The sequence below is a fragment of the Gadus macrocephalus genome, chromosome 8, assembly GCF_031168955.1.
Source record: "Gadus macrocephalus chromosome 8, ASM3116895v1".
Taxonomy (NCBI): Eukaryota; Metazoa; Chordata; class Actinopteri; order Gadiformes; family Gadidae; genus Gadus; species Gadus macrocephalus.
This window is the reverse complement of record NC_082389.1, coordinates 12,685,881-12,709,483: the sequence shown is the minus strand read 5'-3', so window position 1 is coordinate 12,709,483 and position 23,603 is coordinate 12,685,881. Positions and strand designations below refer to the sequence as shown.

At 48.9% G+C, this 23,603-nt stretch overlaps 1 protein-coding gene across 1 annotated transcript in view; it reads right to left on the bottom strand.

Annotated features, from left to right (window-relative positions):
• Positions 1-13,471: 13,471 nt before the first annotated feature.
• LOC132463139 (leucine-rich repeat-containing protein 24-like) overlaps positions 13,472-23,603 on the bottom strand; it is a 15,717-nt gene continuing 5,585 nt past the window's right edge. The window contains 5 exon segments of the mRNA XM_060059084.1: positions 13,472-15,931; positions 17,026-17,194; positions 18,201-18,479; positions 20,627-20,655; positions 20,658-20,881. Of these exon segments, the coding sequence (XP_059915067.1) occupies positions 14,634-15,931; positions 17,026-17,194; positions 18,201-18,479; positions 20,627-20,655; positions 20,658-20,793 (1,911 nt within the window). The 5' untranslated portion in view covers positions 20,794-20,881 and the 3' untranslated portion in view covers positions 13,472-14,633.

Here is a 23,603-nt window from a genome sequence, read left to right as displayed (position 1 = left end):
CTTTGTTTTTAATCTCACAATTCAGCCCACACATGTGCAGTGTTGCATCGCATTAAAGCAGATTGATAAAGTTCATAGGCCTATTTCTATGCAGGTCGCCAACTGCAGGCAAATTAATTAAAAGGAGAAAATGAGCAGAAGTGAGATACAGACGTTCTCGAGTCACTTAATCTCCAGACGGAAGCCGTGGAGGATAAACCGTTGTGTCGGAGGCTCTGTGCTGCTTGAATTCGATTGCAATTACACATTTTTGATTACATTTTGTCCGTGCTGCGTGCTGCAGCTACTTTTTTTGGGTAATGATAGAGCCTACATTAATCACTTTGGATGAGGGGATAGTCAGTAAATACAAATAAATATGCCTGCCTCAGTGAGGAGAGTGAAGGACAGCCAAAGAAAGGCAAAATGACCCACTTCGGCTAATGGCCGCGACACAATCATGAGAAGGCCTTGTTGTCTGCAAAGAAATGGGTGGATAAAGCAATAGGTGAGGAAAAGAGGTTGAGAGGGAGGAGTGAAGGCTGAGAGGAATGGGTGCATTAGGGCCAGAGATGACGATGCGTATGCTTCTACTGGAACCACAGCAGCACTGATATAATAAAACAAGACGCGACAATGTGCATTCCAATCCAAACTAAAGTACCCCCCCCCCCCCCCCCCCCCCCCGACAGAAGAGACGACAAGATAATACATTATTGATCCCAGATGGAGACCATCAGGAACAGAAACAACTTCGGTAACGCCATGGCTGCCACTGTGTCTGGCACCATGAATAAAACATCCTCAGACGCCCGCTCCATGCGGGCCCAGATGCAGTGGTCAAGGGCGGGGGACGGAGCCAGATTAATTCAGAGGGTGTGAAAGCAGCTTGGTCCGTGCGCGGTACAGTGGGCTCCTCCACAGTGAGATGAAACGAGGGTCCATATGGCGCTGTGATGTTCGCCCACCACTGTAGGATCCACCGTGACATTAGCTGGAAGGCGGCGTAATGGCGGGAACGAATTGTTGGCGGTCACAATGGCCGTGGAACGGGCGGGTGCAGGGTTGTGTGTGTGTGTGTGTGTGTGTGTGTGTGTGGGGGGGGGGGGGGTAATTATCTTCCTAGGAACAGTGGTGGCATTGCAAAGACCTTCCTCCTCTCATTAAACCCGCACACAGACACCATCAAACCGCTGTCTCTCTTAATGCATCGAAAAGGCGAGAAGAGCCCACTGAACGGCGGATGGGATTGGAACAGCCTGCCCTACGAGCGGATTGGTCTTTATGATGCACTTTGAAAAAAGAAAAAGAGGTAGAGGCAAAAGTTGTCTGGGAGTTTTCCTGGGGGGAATTTATTTTTCCCTCCACATAAATTACTTGTGTTGGTCTTTTGAGGCCGGATAACTGGGTAACTCGGCGTGCCTAGAATTCCAACCGCTGGCTATTAATCGGACAAGCTGTGTGCGTGTCTGTGCGCTTGTATGTGTGCACCAAATCCTGGGCCCCTTTACTATAGGTAGGCCTACTGATGGACCCCCCTGCGCTAAGTTGTTGACGGGGGGGGGGCGATAGGTAATTTTTTATTTTATTTTTTTTCATGGGCCCCCCCTCTGCCTTGGGCCCCCCCACAACTGTCCCCCTTGTCCCCGCAGTCTGTCGGCCCTGTGTGTGTGTGTGTGTGTGTGTGTGTGTGTGTGTGTGTGTGTGTGTGTGTGTGTGTGTGTGTGTGTGTGTGTGTGTGTGTGTGTGTGTGTGTGTGTGTGTGTGTGTGTGTGTGTGTGTGTGTGTGTGTGTGTGTGTGCGCGCGCGCGTGCGGGCCTGAGCACGAGTGGTTGTTCGAAATTGAAACAATCACTACATTGGTCAACTGCGTCACAAATTGTTGTTTGAGCGGCCGATGTTTTGAGCGAGGCTTTCGACAGACCTTAAATTGTTCTTCTGCAGTTAGCTGGAGCGACGCCACAAGGACTCCACTGCTGCTCATACTGTACACCTGATCCCACAGCACTTCATCCTCGTTAGCCTACTGTAGCCTACTGCACACAGGAAAACAATACTAATAGTGAGGCTAATTGACTCTCCGTCGTAGCATAGTGGCGTGTGGCCAATTTCATCACTAATCGCAAAGAAAACGTTAACATCCTCCCCCCCCCCAACAAAAAAAAGGAGCTATCGCAAGCCATTTTTTAAAATAAATTGCCCCTCTGTAGTTCTTCCCCTGCTCCATTTCTGTTCCGTTTCTCTCAGCCGTCGTCATTACCGTTAAACCTTGATTCACCTCACCATGCAGGAAGCCCGATTATCCGCGAGAACCACAAAGGAGAAGGAGCTGGAATGAGCCCTCCAGTGCGTCTAAATAAAACATAATTTACACCCACCACAACGGATTGGAATTAATATTTTAAATTACCCCTGCTTACGCTGTTGTCATTTCATATTCTAATGTCATGAATAAAGGTTAGTCCGTTTCATTAATATATATATATATATATATATATATATATATATATATATATATATATATATTCTGCATTCAAACAGGTCAATTATACTGGGTCTAAATTCAACTTTCATGTGCCGAGGCCGGCGTATATTCCGGCAGTCCGCCTGAAAGGGGCCTGGAGTGATACTCTGTCCCCATCGATGGTTTTCAAATTAAACTGCTGCTCCTCTTTCGCACATCCTCCGCCTCCTTCCGACTTCCCTGTCAGTCAAACATCCCCGGTGAGTGGTGAGGGAGTGCAGGCGGTGAGCAGGGGCCTCTTATTCAATCTGGAGGCAATCATTGGCTGGAGCCGCGGCACGGGTGGGGTCCATGTTTGGCACAGGATGAGGAGTCGAACTACAAACTACTTGAAAAAATGTCTCAATCAAAGGACTTTTTTTGACGATTCGACTTCGGCATCCACATTAAAAGATGAGCCTTATGAAGCTACATTGGCTGAAGTTAGTTTCTCCCCGGTTTGAATCTGGAACTCTTTATATTTATGCATACCACCGCTGTGTTGATACTTGACCCTGATTGGGGTCAATGACAGTCCATTGGTGTGCATTATCTTTCCCCTCTGCCTTTCGACAGTCTTGAATTTATGCGCTACAAATCCAACATTTTAAGGGGTAGGGTTAGTTTGTCATTAACTAACGCAAAAAAAAACGAAATTACCAATTGCAGCCGATTGGGTCGATAAAAACACCATAACTTTATAGATCAAAGTTACTAAAATCCAACCCGGGTTGGTCACAGTGTAATAAGGGGATTCAACCCCTCCATGGTGACATCCTCCAGTAACAGGACAGCCCGCGGTGGTTTATTCCTCACACAGAGCATGGTGTAGCTTATTATCCTGAGCCAAATGCTGCAACGATCTCTTTACTTCTCTTTATTGGTGTTAGGTTGAGGTTGCTCTCTGGAGGGTCAGCTGGCCGACCTAGCAAAACGTTTTGAATAAAATGTTGGTTGCATTTTCGACTTCCTCCCACGTTGCCATGTGGTTGCAGACGGACAGGGAAACAAGTAACCAATTAAAAGTGGAATGACTAACACCTAACAATGTAGCTGGGTGCAGTGCTTAGCGCTTCTCCGACCCATGGCGCCTATGAGCAAGACATTCATCAGTATCCAGGCCGGGGTTTCATTAATATAAAACAAAGCTTCCGAACACAATTCAGGAAACATGGTTATTCTTCCCTTAACAAACCTGTACATTCTAAAATCAAAACTCTTGTTAGATGTATGCATTGATTTTATGTCTTCGGGTCTTCAAACATTGCATAATCAGGGGCGAACAATATGGAAAATTTAGAGGCATATTTTCCGAATTATTCAATAGGGCAGGGAGGAACAGAGAGGTTAATATGATGCGGGTTAACCTAAATCAACAAAAAAGCCACTACAAGCCAGCCCCCCAATTCATGATGGATGTACGGGACAAGGGGGGTCAATACACACTGACAACGTACCGCCGATCTAATGACCTCACGTCCTGTTTGCCGTCTTCAGGCAAGCATAGAACCGGGAATTGGGATTTTAACATTTTCATAAAAACGGACATGGACATTTGGGCCCTAGTGCTCCGTCTGTGAGGATATATGTGGGTGGAATAAATTGGTGCGCAATTGGTTTTGTTTCCCAAAAAAAATGAACAATGCAATACGGTTAAGATTGGACTGGGTGCGTTGAACTCAAGGGTGACCCAAGCAAGCAGTGGCAAGGAGAATCCAATCACAAAGGGTCCAGCATGCTCTGCGGGTCTCGCTACAGAGGATAAAGGCCCTAACCTCAAGAATTGGAGAAGTGATTTCTGGACCGTGCTCTGGTTATGAGTGCCAAATTCCATTAAAATCTCAACCGTTATTTGGGCCGCCATTGTCCATAGGAACAAGAAGGACTACAACGAGAACATGGTACAGAGTATACAATTCTACTGTGTACACGGACAGCGAGCGCAGTTCCACTTCAGTAAATAAGAGAACGGATATGATTGTAATATACCCTGGAAGCACACTATTCTGCATCTTTATTAACTTATCTAAGGACCAACAGATGTCCGACTGATTTGTTCTGTCTCAGGCTATTCTGTCCCCGGTTTTCACGAATCAAATTTGATTTCCCAGAAACCTTTTATAAATTATATATGAGGCCGGGGTATTAGCTATTTGTATGTAAATGTATTTCTGGCGCAGGAAGCAGGTTGACTCACTAAAGATACGTTGTGCACGGTGCACCTAACGAACGCTGCACTGGGGACCCCCAGCCAAACAGTGGGCCTGGCGATGCTACCATGGCGATGGCTTTTCTTGGTTGTTTCCTCTGCACGAAAATAGTTGACGGATATTTCTCAGGAAATGCATACCAACGTCTGAGCTGTGATCTAGGAGTCCTGCAGCTTTAGCAGCAGTAACCCTGTAATAATTTGAGTTTCCCATATACAACACAATGTTGTTTTTTCATTCATGAAAAAGGGCCATCCGGTAGGTTTTACACTCAACAGTGTTCACTCTATTACACAGAAGAAATTTGTTCTGTTGGTTTGATGCTGACTGGGGCCTTTCTCTGCAGGGTAAATACAGTTCTTGCCATGTTTCATTCTGGCGTCTTGGTTTGCTCCTGTACCACCACAGACTTCCATATACGGTATCCAAGCACGATATCATGTACTCTTTCTGGATACTTGGCTAGAGAACTCTGGTTACATGACATTAAAGTTGTGGGTTCCGAGCATGTTGGGGTATCAAGCATGTGTTTATGTTATTAAGCATGGTTCATCTTGGGGTGTTTAAAAAGCTAGATCCATTCACATCTTTTTTAATTTTATTTTTTGCATTCAATTTATTATCTGTTATTCTGCTATTTCTGTTATTCTTGCGTTATCTTTCGGTTGTATAGCATTGCGGGCAACCTAATTACATGGATATGAAGTATGTCCACATCATATATCCAATCAGCAAAACAGTTCTGTGCTTCAAAAGTTCAAAGCCTTCCGCTCAGAAAGACTTCCCGCGGACTGCGATGCAGAAGAATGGAGACCATTACAGTTAGAATGAAGCGTGACGGCCGACCAGTGCCCAAGATGTCCTGGAAGCAACCGAACGCCTTGGCAGGGAAGGCAGCGGAGACGCCGGCTGTATTCCCACTCATCTCTCTCTATAGTTAACCTTGGTAAACAGAAGGGGAAAGCCAAGGTCTGGTGTAAGGCGTAGCCATTTGTTACACCGTGCCACACTTTCTGAATGGATTTTTTGTCTGCCCCTGCATAATAAGTTATTTTGCCGTGAAGGTCGGACTTGTGCCCCTTTGTGGTTCCTTGCCCTGTTTTTTATTTTATTCAATGAAACTTGTGAAACAACTTTTTTCTGCTTCAAGGACTCAAGTTAGGCCTGTCTGTGGCTTTAAATCTGTGAATCCGTTTCTGAGACAGAAAACCATTCGTGGAGATTCATGAGAGCCACTTTTTGTGGAATTATCCATTTCATACGAATTCATGACCAAAAAGTTTACATTAATAGGATTGTCTTCATCACCTAATTAGCATAAGCTGCCAGTGTGAAACCACTTATCCAGACTTTCTGAAGAGTGGTTACCGCACAGTGGAATTGAAACAAAGTTATCTCGCTCAGTACTCCAGACCTTGTTTACGTACCCTGGGCTGGGTTTGTCTGTGGGCACCGCCTTCAGATGGAGGAACAGGAGGACGATGTGTGCAGGCAGCAGTACAGTAACCCTAACCGTAAGCCTGAATAAATCCAAACAACTTGAAACCAAAACAACAGTGTAGCCGACTGTATTGAGAGCACACTGTAAGTTCGACAAGAGCACAAGGAGGAAGAGAATCTCTATCCCATCCTTTATTAATAAGCCGGTAAAAATAAAGCAGTACAAATAGACAAAAAGAAAGGAGAATAACCTTGCAGCCATTGAGTGCATTTTTAATCAGTCGTGTGATCTATATAAAGATAGATATGTATATAGATGTTCAAATGAAGGCTTATTCATTAGCATTCATTAGCACATCTGTTCCATGTGTATCCATCACTCCCCCATTAAAATTCCAGCCAACAGGTAGGCTTTATGATGTTATTGCTAGGCAACAGCAGGGCAAACTGGCACCGCACTGGAATGTACTCTGGGGCCTCCGAGCTCCTGAGCCCGCGAGTTGCCGGGGACAACGGATCGGCCCCAAAAGAAAGTCAATGTTGCCTAAATAAACCGAGACGGCCCTCACACCTTCTGGAGTGCAGACGGCTCAGTCCGTGAGCCAGGTCTACATGTTCATACCTGCTGTCAACGCTCTACTATCATCAGGCCCCCTTACTTTACACCCCAACACCCCAGATGAGAACAGTACATGTGCATGCTTGTGTGCATGTGTGTGTGCGTGCGTGCATGCGTGCGAGCGTGTTCCACATTCAGACAATGCAATAAAAACAATAGGATTTTTAACAAGGCCATATTGATTCCCGTTGTGAATCTTTTATATTCACGCGGATAGTACGTCCTAAATTCGCTCCGTCCAAAGGGATTTGGAGGGAATATAGATACAGGTGATGTAGCGAGTAGGAAGACGCTCAAAAAGACGACTAGAGGAAGGCTGTGTAATATTGGGGCTTGAAGCTGCGTATCTTTTTGTCTGGGAGTCGTAACCCCTCGGACCCCAATGTAATACCCGCATGATTTAACGGTAACCTGACATTAACGGAATTGGAAAGCACAATTAGTGGTTGAGCCGATTGAATCACGGCGGCATTAAGGAGCCTCACTTTCACTAAAGCTATCCCGTTCAACCTTCTGTTAATGACGTTCATGACGCCAACAAAATGTCTGTTGTTCAGTCGGTGATTGAAAAGGACAACTCTTAATTGAAATGTTTAAATAATGAGCGGACTACATTAGCAATTTAATTGTTACTCAAGTTATTCTATTAAACCGTAATGTTCACTGGAACAACAAAGTGTCTATTCTGCTGTCGGTTATTGGAACGGACATGCCATGACGGAAATGTTTAAGTAATGAGCAGATAAAATTACATTTTATTATCCCATTAAGCCGTTTATGTTTTATATTACAACAAGCAAATGTCTCTTCTGTCGGGTGCTGTTGGAGAATGCTATTGCGTTAGCGGTGAGTGAGGGGCCTGAACGCCACGCGGTCCTTTAGTGGCTATTTTTCCTTAACCTGTGTATTATAAATACATTTCTTCTGCCCCCACCCAAACACAATATTCCCAAAAAACGCTTTATATGCCTTGAAAGCAGGATTTTATGAATGCGGGTGTTACCTATAGACCAAACATCCCTTGAAAAATCTGTTTATCTCCCTGCTGAGTTGAGTAGCGGTGTGAGCATTGTTGACATTATTAGATTTATTTTTCTGTTTATTTTCAATATGTTGTTGGTCGGCTGCCAGATATTCTGTCCAGCGCAATGCTTGGAGGCTAACTTAATTATATTCCTGCAAGGCACGGTTATATACGGCAGTTTATCCCCATTGGTATAGTCAGGTAGCACTTTGATTTTTTTTATGTCTTAAATAATTTAACGCTTCTTTCTGACTTGATTTATTATTCCCACAAAAATGCGGATAATAATATTGTTAATGTGGATAATAATATTAAGAAACAGCTAGTTTCTTGTCATTCCCTCTGTTAGGGGAACATTGCGATCTCGCCGAGCTAGCTAGCTCAAAGCTTATTTCCTCTTAATGGCTCATCATCAAAAGGGTCATAGTGAATAGTTGAAAATTAACAAAATGATGTTCTGCACCACAACACAATACAGACCTTTCATCATTCCTAACAGTAATTAAACTGATCCATTGCGAACGGAGGCTTGTGATGCTCTATTATGTTGTTTACTCTGTGTTCGTGACCCACCGGCGTTCAATTTCAAACGGCTTCCCTGTAATTCTGAATAATGCCAGGAGAACTACGACACCACTCTATAAGCTCTCCGTGTGCACTTCAGAGGGCCTCCTAGGAAATCGGGGGGAGAAAAGGTTTTTGTATTCTTTTTGTGATATTCAAACTCGTAGGAAAGAAAGGACCGCTGTGAATGGTGAATCGCATGAATCATTCATCCGTGAGATTTTTCATGCCTTACCTCATAGAGAATCTCATTCCCGTGCATCGAGCCCGGCCCAGCCAATCGAAAAGGAAAAGTGGCTGGAGAAGAAATTGGAGGGGAAAGAATAACAACGTATGTATTCATTGTCCGTAAACTAGATCCACCAGGTCGCTCTCTTTCTTTCCCCCTGTGTCTCTATACCTGCTCCCTCCCTCTCATTTCTCATGCCCTTGGTCCAACCCTTGTTTGACGGGATCAAAGACAGACTTCAATATGAGGGAGACACACAGAGGTAGAGAGAGGGACAGATCCAAGTGCGCCTACGCCTCAGCCACTGATGTGTTCCGGAGATTTGTACAAGCTTTATGGCTTTGCTTTACGGCGGGAATCTTTTTGTAATTTTTTCATCAAAAGCTTAAGGTCGATAGTAGATAGTGTGTGTAAAAAATACGAAAGACGGGAATCTGTGATTCCTTCGGTTGCTTTTCGGTCTTATACGATTGTTTGTCGTCTGTCTTAAACCCTGTAAATGTCGCTGTGGGGCATTAAGTAACACAACAGCGGCATTTTTGGTTCGATCACGTTTAAACTAGTTGTTTGTAGAATGCACTTCCACGGCCACCTCGCCATGGGATGCCAATATCAACTTTATCTGTAGAGCCCTTTGTGCGGTGTGTGTGGATGAGGGCTGGTTCAGGCAGCCTCAGCTGGCCCCAGTCAGACTGATTGGACTGTGGGGCTGGGTGAGGCTGCACACCTGTTACACATTGAGCAATCAGTGTGCACTGGTCAAAGCAGCCATCAGCCGTCTTCCAACACCACCAGCCTTTGTCCTTTCTTTGTCTGGAGGCTCCACAGTGTAACAAGGACAATGCCAGACACCACCTGGGTGACTTTACCTGGCCTCCTCCAGACAAGGACGCCGCGGAGGTTGACGTTGGAAGACAGATTTATTGTTAGAGTTTGTAGACAATAGCTGTGTTCGAAATCGTTCCCTGTCACGGATATAGTGCACTCTATAGGGTGCTCGCCATTTTGTAGTGGTGTTCGAATTCTCAGTGGTAAGTTTCATGCACTATATAGTGCACTTAAAATACCCCAAATTTGAGTGTACATACAATGTTCCGGAGGAGAAGAAGAAGCCGAATAACAGCGAAAACAAATACATTTAATGATGGAGTCTCCGGCTTTCGTTTAGAAATGTCAACAATTTATTTGGGATTTAACATAGAAAATTTAACATCCAAAATTAATTAAAAAAAACCTTGATCGAGGTAATGTAACATTCAACATCAATAAAACCTCCAGCTTTCCTCGTGAGTGCCCGGTTTGTTAACATGATGTGGGCGCATCTGTCTGCGTCACACAAATACCCGTCGCATTTTCTGACGCGTAGTTGACGCGGGTTCAGCGTAGTGTCCGAATTCTCGTTTGCTCGTTCCCTAAATAGTGCACTATATCATGAGCACTATATAGTATAGGAATAGTGAGTGAATAGGGAACGATTTCGAACACAGCTAATGATACATGACCTGGTACTCCATGTTGCCATGCAGCAGATCTCTGCCTGACTGTGTGTGTGCTGATGGCTGGTTTAAACAGTTGCACATTGATTAATAAATGCAAAACAGGTGCGCAGCCTAACCCAGCCCCAGGGTCCATAAGTCTCCCTCAGGCCAAGTGAGGCTGCTTAAACCAGCCATCACATACACTCCCACACCCTTAATCCCAGTGCCAGTCTCATAGGGCTTCACAGGCCACATTATACCAGATCTCGCTGACCCTCTGCCGTCTGAAGGGCAAAGGAAAATCTCCCAAGACCAGGAGGAAGGAGTCCACAAGTAGGAACACGGAAGAGGGGTCCCTCCTCCCAGCAAAAACCAAGGTCAGGTTAGTTTTAGATATCATAAATCCATTAGTAATGAGTACAAAAATACTCACGATTCACAAGCATGAAGTTTGAATTGACAGATCATTCATCACTTTTTATCAGATCATTCGTTAGTCTTTGCTGTACAGTGATGGCATTGAAAGGAATCAGTACAAAGAATTTATTATTTTCAAGGTACTTGAGACTGGTTTGTTACTGTGTAATTATTTGAGAAGGTACCCTCGGTTTCCTCCCTCCTTACTGAGGTGTAATTGAGTGGTAAATTGCCGTGGTAATACCCAGGTAATTAGTTCCAGCCAGTGAGCCAGCTGCATGGGTTTGTAGGGCAACAGGGGAGTTAGCTTCACCACGGGGGGGCCCTCCACAGACGTAGACTCCCTAGAGTTGCTCGACGAAAGGCTGATTCGATCCCCCAGACGGGCTTCTCTTCGGAAGAATACAACATGGTTATGAGTCACGCAGTCCCTTGTCCGGCTGCTTACTGTTGCCTCCTGCATGTTGTGGCTGCGACATCTGTGTGTCCGACCGCGCGTTGCCCGCCGCTGTGGTCCTGCTGTCATGTTGCTTGGTGCCTCGGTCGGCCAGCCACCCCGCTGATGCTACATGCTTGCGTGAATGCGTGTCGGCGGGGGGGGGGGGGGGGGGGGGGGGGTCTACGTCTGATACGAAGGGGCCTTGGTGTTTTTGGACCCTTTGTTGCGTTTGCGTGCCATTTATGTCATGCTTACTGTAATCGTAAGTAAGTGGTGTGTCTGTTGGACATGGTCGGACGTGTGCTGCTGTCTTTTCATTTTCAGTGTTGTTTTAGCCCCCCAACCCCGTCCCCTCGTTAGGCTTTGACTTTTGCCGGGCCGCTGTTCTTAGGATAAATAAATAGACAGGCGGACGTCACCACGAGCCAGCCTCTTCCACAGACCACTCACCTGGAGAGACGAGGTCGCCTCACTTATCACTAATAACCCACCCCCGGTAACCTGCATTTATTATGTTCAGTCCGAGTCTGCCTCTTTCAAACATGGCTCTGTCTCTCTCTCTCTCTCTCTCTCTCATATATTTTATTTTAATATACAACTTTTTTGATAAAGGACTCCTTTTACCCTCAAATTACAGCCCCAACATCCGCGTAATGCACCATGCCATCAGTCGTATTATGATAATAATTTCTGTCTTGCGTGCTTTTGAATGACTAACCGGCCAGGACGGGAGTTTGACAAACAACAGAGTGCACTCAGTTTGCATTTAATAAGCATGTTGACTTCCAAGACTCGGCACATTAGACAGCAGGCACAAGGTTGGCCAGATGACTGCTTACTCCGTGGTAAATACACAGGAGTCCAGGTTACCAATGACAACCATTGTGAACAGTGAAAAGCGTCTGATCAAACAAGACAAAAAAAAAAAAAGGCCCTTTGTGGGCTTGAAAGGACACAGTGTGACACTACCATCATAATTGCGCTGGATGGAGCAAAAAAGCAATCTTCGTCACATTTTTCACCTTTCAGTGGCTGAGATATATAGGCTGCAGAGTTCTAGGTAAGGTTGCCTACGGCAGAGCGGTTTGCTACCGCCGTGGGCTATATGATGGGAGAGAGACAACCGCTCTGTGAGCTTTCCTGGTGCTCGGCATATTGCTTTGCGCTCGTCAATGATTTGACAGTGTTTGGCGGTAGGATTCTATCACCGAGGGATTTTTCCCTTTGAGGAGAAGACAGTGAATATTGAGCCTCAATAGAAAGATAAGATATCTTAAAATAAGCTTGATAAAAATGTGTATTATTTTGTGCCTATTTCTTATTTGTGGCAAGTTTTAACAGTTTTGACACGTAAAACAAACTAAAACTAATCAAAGAAAATGGGCCTACGTCCAATATTCATTTTCTGGGCCAAAACTATGCGACAATATAATAAATAATATATGGCAGCTGACAAATGTGTTTAGCTAGAAACAGGATATTTAACTGTCATCTTCACAAAATGATATGAGTAAAATATAGAGATTGCAGAGGTGCTTGACTCATATACTCTGGGCCAAATGTACCATTTGGACAACGGGGCAAGTGCCCAGGGGCCAAGATTGCTTGGGGCAAATGCCCATGGCAAAGGCCAAATTAGTTTGTTAGATCTCATTTTACATTTAACTTGCTCTCGCTCGCTGTGCCTACCCAAAGTACGACAGACTGCGAGCGGAGAGACCCAAAAATTTGGCTGGATCAACTTCAACTTGACGTTGACACGTGACGTTGTCGACAATCACGTAGTATAAAACTATGCAAAATGGAGAAGCTGGTTGGACAGTTGGGACCGCTAAACAAAATACTCAGGCATTTGTGCTTCTGTGAATCATAAGTTGTCCTTATTAAAAAGCACTTCATGACTGTTGAAGCATTGAATAGTAAGGCCTTCAGTATGCCTCTGTATGGAGTTATATAACAAAGGCTAGGTTGTTGAACATTTCATCATAATGTATCATTAAAATGCACATGCCTCCATGTGCTCAGCACTGATGATGTCCACAATATTGTGAGGGTGAGGGGGGCTCTTGAATGTTGGTTCCCAGGGCCTCAGTGAATTGTTAATACGGCCCTGTGCATACCTTAAGGCCCAATCCCATTTCTACCCCTTACCCCTTCCCCGTACCCCTCCCCCTTGCTTTGAAGGGGTAGGTAGGCAGCATGTTGCCATGGGATCACAGGAGACAAGGTTAGGCTCACATCATGTCACATGCATACGTTTGTTCTGTGTGAGAATGTAACATTGCCCAAAAATGGATGCAAATCATGTGCCACAGTGCAAAGGTGCAATATTCACAGGAATTCTTCTGGAAACAAGTCTCGGTTGTTGTCAGTTGCTGACGTATCTACCACAAGTGTTTATGCTCACATTGTGTGTTAACGCCTGATATAACATCTGCATCTGTCATTATCTAAAAGATCACTGCTGCTGGGAAATTATTTCTGCTTGCATCTCACACTTGACTCCTTGTGTCCCCGTTGCCGCATCCTGAAAGCAGGGGCCGCAATCTCAAACAAAATTGTGCCAGGCTGTTTTAAAATACAATTTATTAGTTGAAGACGGTAGACGGAAAACATGTAATCATCAGAAGCGGACTGTTACCGGGGTCATTTTCCACACATATAACACCAGATTTAGGCGGACACAGAAATACATTTTGACTGCGGCGATGTCATTAAAAAAAGGGAGACGGAAAACACTATAAAAACAGTAGACAGGAATGATTGAAACTCAAAATGACCCGCACTCGCTGCGGTCAAAACGCAGCCGGCTGTTCACCCATCCAACGCCTACTCGCGCTTATGGAACGAAGACAAAGCTTGCGATTCAACGCCGTCCAAATGAGCAGCCGTAAGAAAGACGACACCAAGTAAAAATAATTATAATGAAACAATTTCAAAAACAGTTGAGCACGGACACAAAGATACACAAGGTCATAAAACAATACCTCACGTTACAAAACTGGATTTACAACCCTAAACCCGTTCTCAGTATTTCTCACTCTTTTACAGTGGCTTTGGCTTTTTCTGAGGATCTTGATCAAATCAAAGTATTTCTGTTTTCCCATCCGCTTCATAATTGTTCAATGTCCACACTAGTCTTTACTTGTGCCTTCACAGTATACTGTATCATTAAAACCGAAATCCTTAAAAACGTACACTACTTACCCTGCTGTACACAAGTCTGTCAACCCTGCTGTACACACGTCTGTCAACACAATGCACATAAGTCTGAGAACACTGCTGTACATCAGTCTGTCAATACGATGTACATCTTTCTGCCCTGCTTAACATACGTCAATGTATAGTACATAAGTCTTTCAGCGTGATGTACACGAATCCGTCAACCTAATGTACGTACAGTACCATAAAATACCCAGGGGGTTCAACTGGAAGTCGGCATCAGTGTAACTTGTTCTTGTCTTTTTTTGTCGTCACGAAACACGAGTCGAAAACAATCAATGTACAACAACAATCCTAATTCTGGAGTGCAAGTGGTGCACGAACACCATTGTTCTCCTTCCGAGATTAAGCTCATTATTTATGATATTTTTTTTGGACGCAACGCTCCAGAGCACCTTGCACTGATGGTTACGGCAGCGTTTCCCAGCCGAATTGAAAAGTTTATCGGAACACTCGCTGGACGCAAAAAAAGCGGATGTCTCTGGGGGCAGCTGAGCGCTCAGGGCGCCTCAGCAGTGGATCTCGTAGGCCACCTGCGACCCAAACAGCAGACTCTGTCCCAGGAACAGCCCTTCGGGGTCCAGGGTCGGGGGCCCCTCTCCGCCCTCCGCCGGGTTCCTCCGGGGCCCCATGACCACACCCGAGCGGCTCAGCGTCTGCACCATCTCGTGGTCCAGCAGCGCGTCCTTCATGCTGCCCTGCTGGCAGTACCCGCCCACCATGGGGCACGCCCCGGCCCTGGGGCCCGGGACGGGCCGGGCGTGGTTCAGGACGTACATCTCGTGGCCCTGGTTGTCCCGGTACTCCTCCAGCTGGGAGAAGGTGGTGGGCCCGTCGGAGTAGTCGTTGACGTACAGGATGCTCTCCTCCTTGCTGGTGCAGTAGGAGCCGCGCTCTTCCTTGCGGCGCTGGCGGTGCCGCGTGTAGATCATGACTAGGAGCAGCAGGGCGGTGAGCGCCAGCAGGGAGATCCCCATGGCGATGGCGGTCTGTGTGGCGGCGCCCAGCGCGTTGAAGTCCATGCTGTCCTGCTCGTACAGCGGCTCCTGGCTGACGTCCAGCACCTCTGGATGGAAGTAGGAGGAGCTGCCGGAGGAGGAGGAGGAGGACGACGACGACGGAGGGTGGGCGTGGAGGCGGGGCCAGTACTGGGACGGCGAGGACGAGGAGGACATGTTGACCGCCAGGTGGAAGCTCACCCTGGCCACGCCCCCCGGGTTCCAGGCCTCGCACTCGTAGCGGCCGGCGTGGGCCACCGTCACGTTGCTGAGGAACAGCATGCCGCTGCCCGTGTCGGGGTCGAAGCTGTCCCGCTCGCCGCCCTCCTCCACGCCACGCACCAGCCCGCCCACGCCGCCGCTCCCCACCGCCGCCTTGTCAGACCCTAGAGGAGAGGCGGGAGGGGGAGGAGGAGGAGACGGAGACGCGGTGGCGGGGCCCGCGGGCCCCGGGACGAAGAGCTCCCCGTCAGGGCCCAGCTCCTGCACCAGGCCCCGCGGGGACAGCTGCGTGCGGCCGTGGGAGGACTTCCGCCAGGTGACCTGGGGCTGGGGGTAGCCCGACGCCTGGCAGGACACGCGGAGGCTCTCCCCCAGGCGCACGGTGAGGTGGCTGGGCTCCAGCTGCACCACGGGGGGGATGCACACCAGGCTGTTGGGGGCCACCTCCACCAGGCTGAGGTGGGACAGGCGGGGGGGCTCGGCGCACATCAGCCGGCGCTGCTCGGCGGAGCTCAGCAGGCGCTGGCCCTCCTCGCTGATCCAGGTCCGCAGCCAGCCCAGCGCGCAGTCACACCGCCACGGGTTCTCTGTCGGAGGAGCACAACCCGCCATTTGACTTTGGGATGAGGCGAGAGACAAAACTGGGTCAGTTTCCTCTGCCTTTGGTGGGGTTCTGAATATCTATTCATTTGCACTGAACTTATACTGCACAAAACTGTAACAGTATTTTTTGACCTTCTATGGATGCTTAAGTTGCCATAGATATCTGTGGCCTATTTTTAGAATCTGACCTCAAACAGATTTTTTGGGCTTTCCTTCTGCAGTGCAGCCGCATGCTTTGAATTGAGTGTAGGTTGGTGGCAGTACAAGACATCTGTGAAGGAAAAATAATCACTGCTTTGGAGTCGTGGCGAGTACGGTTGGTTGGATAGCCAGCCAACCCCTTTCAAGAGTGGAGACGTTTTTGTGCGGCATGGTATTAGAGAGCGATGGCTGAAACACATTAAGGAAACCAGTGGACCAAGGGTCTCCGGGCTTTAGTGCCTTCTGATTGGTACCTGGGTCAGTTGCATTGGTTGATTGGTTGCAAATTGTTCCACTAAAGGTTGGTTGATCACCAGAGTATGCCTAAAGATAGGGGAGGTAATGGGCCACTAATTAGCTGTCCTCAGAGCTTCAGGGCTTACTGGCTCTAATGAGTATGTTGTAGTTGAAAGGGGCCATTCCAGCATGAAGACGGGTGCTCTGGAAGTGTACAGTGCTCTCGTATAATTGTGGGCGTTTTATCTTTTTCCCAAACAATAAACGCATTGCGGCGCAGGAAGAAGTAACCGGGCGTTGTGCGCTGGAGTAAAAAATATTGAATGTCTTTCCACCTTAAAGGATTTCTGGTGTATTGCACAAGCCCGACCAAACATTTATAGACCCTAAAGAAAGACACCCAAAAGTATTTTTTATATTTTGAAACAGATTTGTGGATAGGAAGATAGGGATGGGACGATGGATTAAAAGAGCCGTTTTAGATGGATGAAGGTTAACGGATGAGTGGGCGGCGGATTGAAGAAGAATGGCTGGGTAGATATGTAGATGGATAACAGGAGGTCGGAGGGTGAGTGGACGAACAAACGGCAGACAGAATGACAGACGTGTGCGTCTGCCCCAGTGCGAGGACAGGGCTCACCTGTGACCCGCAGCACCTGCAGGCTGACCAGGGCCTTCAGCGAGGAGGGTCCCAGGGTGCGCAGGTGGTTCCGGCTGAGGTCCAGCAGGGCCAGGGAGGTCAGGCCGGACAGGGCCTGGTCCCCCAGCAGCTCGATGCTGTTGTCCTGCAGATGGAGCTCCTGTAGACGCTGTGGGGGGAGGCCAGGAGGAGAAGGAGAACACATGGGGGGGAAATGGAGTCGAGAAAAAGGATTTGAATACTATGGGGCCGTCTTTGCGGATGATTCTTTGATCAAAGCGACTTGACCGTTTTTAAGATGCATTTATTAAGGCAGGAGTGGGGAGCGCTCAGGCCTCTGGCTCAAGGATGCCTATAGTTAGGCTGGGATTTGAACCCAGGACCTTCCAAGGAATCCTAGCGTCCTAACCTGTCGGCTCTCCTTGCCGAAACCTTGGTGGATTGACCCTGCCGAAACATTGATGAATTTACTGGAAGGCGTCCATTTCAGCTCATAAATCCGGGCGGGAGGGAGTTAAAAACCCTGTGGTGAACATAAGTCGTAAATCTGCCGATGACATTTTGATACGTGGGGGGGGGGGGTGGGGGGTGGTAGTGGGGTGAGGCGCCGAGCTAAATGGCACGCGGCAGTAAAGGCCATGATGGCAGAACTAAACAGTTGCAGTTTTGCAGGCATTCTCGCTTCACGGCCATTTTGGCCTCAAGTGGTCCAATCGTGGTATTTCCGGTTGGGACCCCCTGCCGTGTGTTTGTAGGGAACGGCGCCATTACAGCCTCATTACCCTGTTGCCTGGCAGCCACTCTCACAGCCTCATTGCCGGCCTCTCAGGCGGGGTTGTGCTCTCCCTTTTCAAGCCGCTGACGTGTCCTCGCGCGTCTTTAAAAAAACATGCACTAACTCATACCCCTACATGTTTCCGGCGATGTGACTTGCATGCTAGTGTGCATGCGTCACCCCCCCCCCACACACACACGTCACCGCCATGAGCCAACTGGGCTTTGTGCACCTTCTGGAGCTCGTGGCTAAAGCATGGATGGATGCATAGCGATATAAGCATTGCTATGCAAGGGCGGGTTTCGGGCGGTTTGACTCCCAGCCAAACGGCTCTGGGGCTGAGCCCCCCTCCCCCAGGGACTAACTCTCAGAAGCGTGCACAGGAGCGGTGTGTACTGACGTGCAGGCCCCTGAAGATGTGGTCCTGCAGCCGGGTGATCTGGTTGCCGGCCAGGTACAGGATGCGCAGGTGGTCCAGCCCCCGGAAGACGTCGGCCGTCACCAGGTGGATGAGGTTCCCGTTCAGGGCCAGCTCCAGCAGCTCCCCCTGGCTGAGGAAGGCCCCCGGCTCCAGGGCCGAGATGCTGTTGTTCTGCAGGTAGAGGTAGTGCAGGACCCCCAGGCGGGACAGGTCCAGGAGCCGGATCTGGACCACGGCGTTGTCCTGGAGGAAGAAGGTCTGGGGGGGGGGGGGGGGGGTTGGAGAGAGCGGAGTATGACTGGAACCGTAATAATGATAATAACACATTGAATGGGCCTTTCAGGGATCTCGATGTGGCTTTATAGGGCAGGGAAACAACAAAAAAAAAACTAACATTATTGTTCAAATGAACAGTAGAGTAGGTTGGAGATGGGGACACTTTAAACTGTCACCGACAGCAGGAGCAGAGGGGGGAGAACTGACAAGTGGGAATGCAAATGTGTTTTTAACCGAGTACAGGCTCATTTGAACAGATGGGTTTTTGAAAAGAGGTTTCAAGGCAGTGAAAGAGTCTGAGAGCGGCAGAATGCCGAAGCCCTCATGGTGCTGGGGGGTCGACCCAGGGGCGGTGTGCGTGTGTGTGTGTGTGTGTGTACGTGTGTGTGGTAGGTTAGTGTATTGGTTAGCCACAGGAGTACTCCACTTATTAACCTTTTTAATAAGGGGAACAGATTTATGGGTAGTCGCCGTCCCCTGACTGCTGTGTAGGAAGGAATCAAAGTGGGCCAGTGTACTCTGTGTATTGGACCCCTCCCAAAGGGTACCATGTTCAAACCCCAATGTCCTTAAAACCTTATCCCTCGCTGTGCGTCGATGACACGGCCGACAACATGTCGCTGTTGCTTCCATCAGGCGAGTCTTTGCTTATCAAGCGTTGTGCAATTGTAGCATTTAGCTGAGGCTTTTATCATCTGCAGGCTGACAGCCGCTGTGAGATACATCGGTAAGGAGCAGACGGGGGGGGATCGCAGATTATGTGGAAGCCTACAGGTAGACGGGCCTCCTACGCCTGAACAACAAACACACAGAGCGTGACTCACCTCTTCACACCAACAACAGCATGAAGGTTTTAATTGAAGCCACTCAACCTCATACTCGATTTTAAGTGCTTTGGTTCAAAGCCATCCCGAAGACGAGGGCCTGAATTTGAATTGACCCGGAGAGAAGTCTAATCAAAGCCTTTCGACGACGTGGGTGGTGGGAGTGGGCCATGAAACGGGTTTATTTGCCGGTAGTTCTGCTAACTCTGCTGCTGCAGGAGCCCAGCGTGTTGTGTGAGGAGAGCCAAGCGAGCTGAGCAGAGAGTCCTGTGAGTGATGGGAGGAAGCACCCTGTGACACGGCGCGGTTTAATCCATAATTCATGGAAGTCCACCTGATTGGTGAAACACCCTTCCTCTCCCTTCTCACAAGTGGGAAGCGTGGAGCACGATGAGGATCGATGCGATTGGCTGAATAAAACAGGGAGGGTGGGGGGGGGGGGGCGGAGGTTAATGGAGACGTTATGCCGGACACGCTCCTCATTAATATTCATGAGCTGCGGTAATGTGAGGTGGCCCAACCCCAAGAGCAAAAAAGAAAAGAAGCCATAGATCTCTCTCTCTCTCTCTCTCTCTCTCTCTCTCTCTCTCTCTCTCTCTCTCTCTCTCTCTCTCTCTCTCTCTCTCTCTCTCTCTCTCTCTCTCTCTCTCTCTCTCTCTCTCTCTCTCTCTCTCAGCGAGAGCAGGAGCAGTGGGATGCCAATTTCCAGCTAACAAACGACGCCATGCGGTGTACCCTGATGCTTGCCACCCCAGGCCCCAAAGCACATCCCTCCAGACTGGTTCATCCTGATGGGAGCGGCCGCTGATGAGGACGGGCCCGCCACGGCGTAGTCGTTAGTGTGCTGTCGCCTCCCACCAGACACAAAGCGAATGGCTTCCGCAGCCTAACCCTGTGAAGGCCTTGAGCTGGGACGGAGATGCCTTCACTATACCTCCTCTGACCTGCTCAGCAATAGCAAGGCAAGGCAACTCTATTTATAGAGCACTTTTCATACACAAGGCAGACTCAAATTGCTTCACATAGTAAGCACAGCAATTACAACACACAGTGAGTGTGGTTTACGGTGCGTTTTCATCAAGTCAAAACACTGCACATTCCCACTGAAAGTGAAACCAAACACAAGCAGCGACCACGAGAAACAACCAATCCATAGGCTGATGTGTGTGGCTGATTCGTAGCGAGTCTGTTCGGATAATAATCGACTGAACGACTAAAAACGGGAATGGTAGCTTAAAGAAAAGTTGACGGATGTTGTTTGTAGAATCCGGTGTGGGGTGGGGGTGGGGGGGGGGGTCCGCTGACCTGCGTGGCGGTCGGGACCCCCTGGGGATCTCCTTCAGGCCCAGCGAGCCGCACTCCACAGTGAGGCTGTAGCAGCGGCAGCGGGACGGGCAGGCCCGGCCCGCCGGCGGCACCACCAGCAGGGTCAGCAGCGTCAGGGCCGTCCCCGCGGGCCCCCAGGGGACCATGGTCCCGGATCGGCGGCGGCCGGCGGCGGCGGCCGGGCGGGCAGATGGCGGTGGACACGCCCTCGGTGAGAGACAGGACTGACAGCACCTGGGCGAGAGAGGAAGGGAGCGGGGAGAAACACAGGCGTCATGCATCAAAGCGAAGCCAACCATTTTGGCCTCTGGCGAGACGGAGAACCCCCCCCCCCGCCCCCCCGCTACGCACACCTTGATGAATGTCTTAATCCACGGCGGTGACTGACAGGCGCGGGCAGCGGTGCGTAGTGCGCGGCTGCCTGGCGAATGGCGTGAGGAGTAATGGATAAGGAGGGCGGCTGCGGTGTGTGGAGAGGGAAGGCGGCGGGCGGGGCGGGGGGGGGGGGGGGGGGGGGGGGGCGTTGGGCTCTTCTCCGTGGGCCCCCCGTTCAGATGTGGGCTTTTTTTTAAGGCACACCGCGAAGGCCTCCATTTTATGGCTTAATTAATTACTCTGTGCAATAAAAGATGTTCCGGTTGCCTCAAGGACCGTGCTCTCTCTTTGCCACTTCAGTGCCGCCGTGTGCGCACACGCACACACATACGCGCATGTTCTCTCTTCATCTCGATTTCATAGCAAACATGCCCACAAGTGCAAGTATGAGGACGCACACACACACACACACACAAACACACACACACACACATTGATTAATTGAAGCTCTCTGTTACACACACACGCACGCACGCACGCACGCACGCACGCACGCACGCACGCACGCACGCACGCACGCACGCACGCACGCACACACGCACGCACGCACGCACACACGCACACACACACACACACACACACATATACACAAACCCACTCACTTTCTCCCTTCCTCTCTATTTCATAGCATGCCCCTGAACACAAGCACATAGTTAAGCATATGCAAGGACAAGGATGCACACAGACGCGCACACAACAGTCATGCACAACATAGGGCGCTCCCTGACACACATTCACACACCAAATGTGTACCAGGCAGGTGGTAGGCAGGCAGACACACACACACACACACACACACACACACACACACACACATACACACACACACACACACACACACACACACACACACACACACACACACACACACACACACACACACACACACACACACACACGCAGGAGACAGGCTGCACACATGCTGAGGGAGAAGCGACACCTCAACTCCTGACCCCTAATCAGCTCCCCCTGGGGACCAGGTTCCGATCCAGCACTAATCTCAAGAGCAGAAAGCCCTGAATGTTCCCTGCACCACCCTGCAAGCTCTCTCCTTTGATACGGCTCTGCCGCCGCCGCAGACGACACCAACCCAGTCACCCATGCACCTAATTATGTCCCCGGCCGCCCGCCAGGTATTTACTGTTCCACGCCGCGTCCCGGGATGAGTTCACCAAAGCCGGGGGAATTACTTCGGTGCGACAGTAAGACGTCTGCGGTTACCCCTGGACGCTCACGTTATTTGAGGTATACGGTGGGCCCGGCAGACCGTGGAGTCGAGATGGGGATCAAATGCCATTCCAAGGCCTGTCTCTCTGATTCAATAGCAGACTCTTCTAGGTACTTCCCACGGACTCTATTGCATTTCGGCATCCTGTTTGGTTTGTGTTCCGTCAAGGTGTGCAGCGAGACGCAGAAACATAATTGATCCAACCAAAATGCCGCTCTGTTGGGGAACGGTCGATGCTTGAAAATGTTCCGACTATCGACCTCTAACCGGGACATGTTTTTTTATCCATGGATCGGATAGAAAATATTAGTGTTTTTTTCGGTTCTTCAAAATCTAATTCCAGCCGCATCTCGTTGCATTGATTGCATTCCGAAACATCAATGCCGCCGATCAATGCCTGCATTAATGTGTATTATTTGTAATTATAGGAACATATTTCAGAAGGTCGTAGGGATTCATTATATTTCCAGCGCACGGATCAGGCGATTATTCCAGTTCAGTTCGGAGAATCCCTTTGTGGGGGCTACAGCATTGAATGAACAGCAGGATGAGAAGGGATTTTACAGATGTTTTAATAGAGAGGGACATTGATTGGGATAATTGTTTTGGGGAGAATATAATGTGGCCGACACAAGCAGCTCAAATATCCTCAGTCAAGGCACACAAGCCGTTTCAACCAGCAAAGCGAAGGTCCGGCTCCAAACAGACACCAGGCGTGAAGGAAAACCCTGCTCGCTTTGCTGCGGGAAGAAAGGAAACCCAAGATGGAACGAAGTTCCGGACGAACAGAAGGACATGGAGGAAAGTAATTTCCGAAGGGAAAACCTTGGATCCTTATTGTTATGGAAATCAAAAGGACACGCTCCACTACGTTTCATGCAGGAAAAAGCATGAACTCTCTTTGTTGTTGAGAGAGACTAGAGCAAAGGGAAGGACAGAGGATGATGGGAAGGAGGGAGAGGGAAGAGAGGAAGACTTTGGATCCGTGCCCCACTTTGTCTTTGGGCCTCCATTATAACGTTTACGAATTGCAGATTACTTTTTAAATCGTCCTTTGGATCCGCTGGAGAAGTACCAGGCAGTAAATTAGTGGGCAGGACACCTCTATCCCCCTCCAGGCCAGTAAAGCCAGGGTGGCTCTGTCGGTGTACAGAGAGAGAGAGAGAGAAAGAGAGAGAGAGGAGAGAGAGAGAGCAACCCCCATCCAAGTGACATGCTGCCAAAAAACCTCCTCTGCATTCCCCCGTCAAATTTAAATGTTGTTTTGTCACTGCCGTTCCTCACATTAAAAAGATGATCCTTGCCAAGCCCTGCACGAGTGGGGTGAGGCCTACTGGAAAGAACGGCAACCTT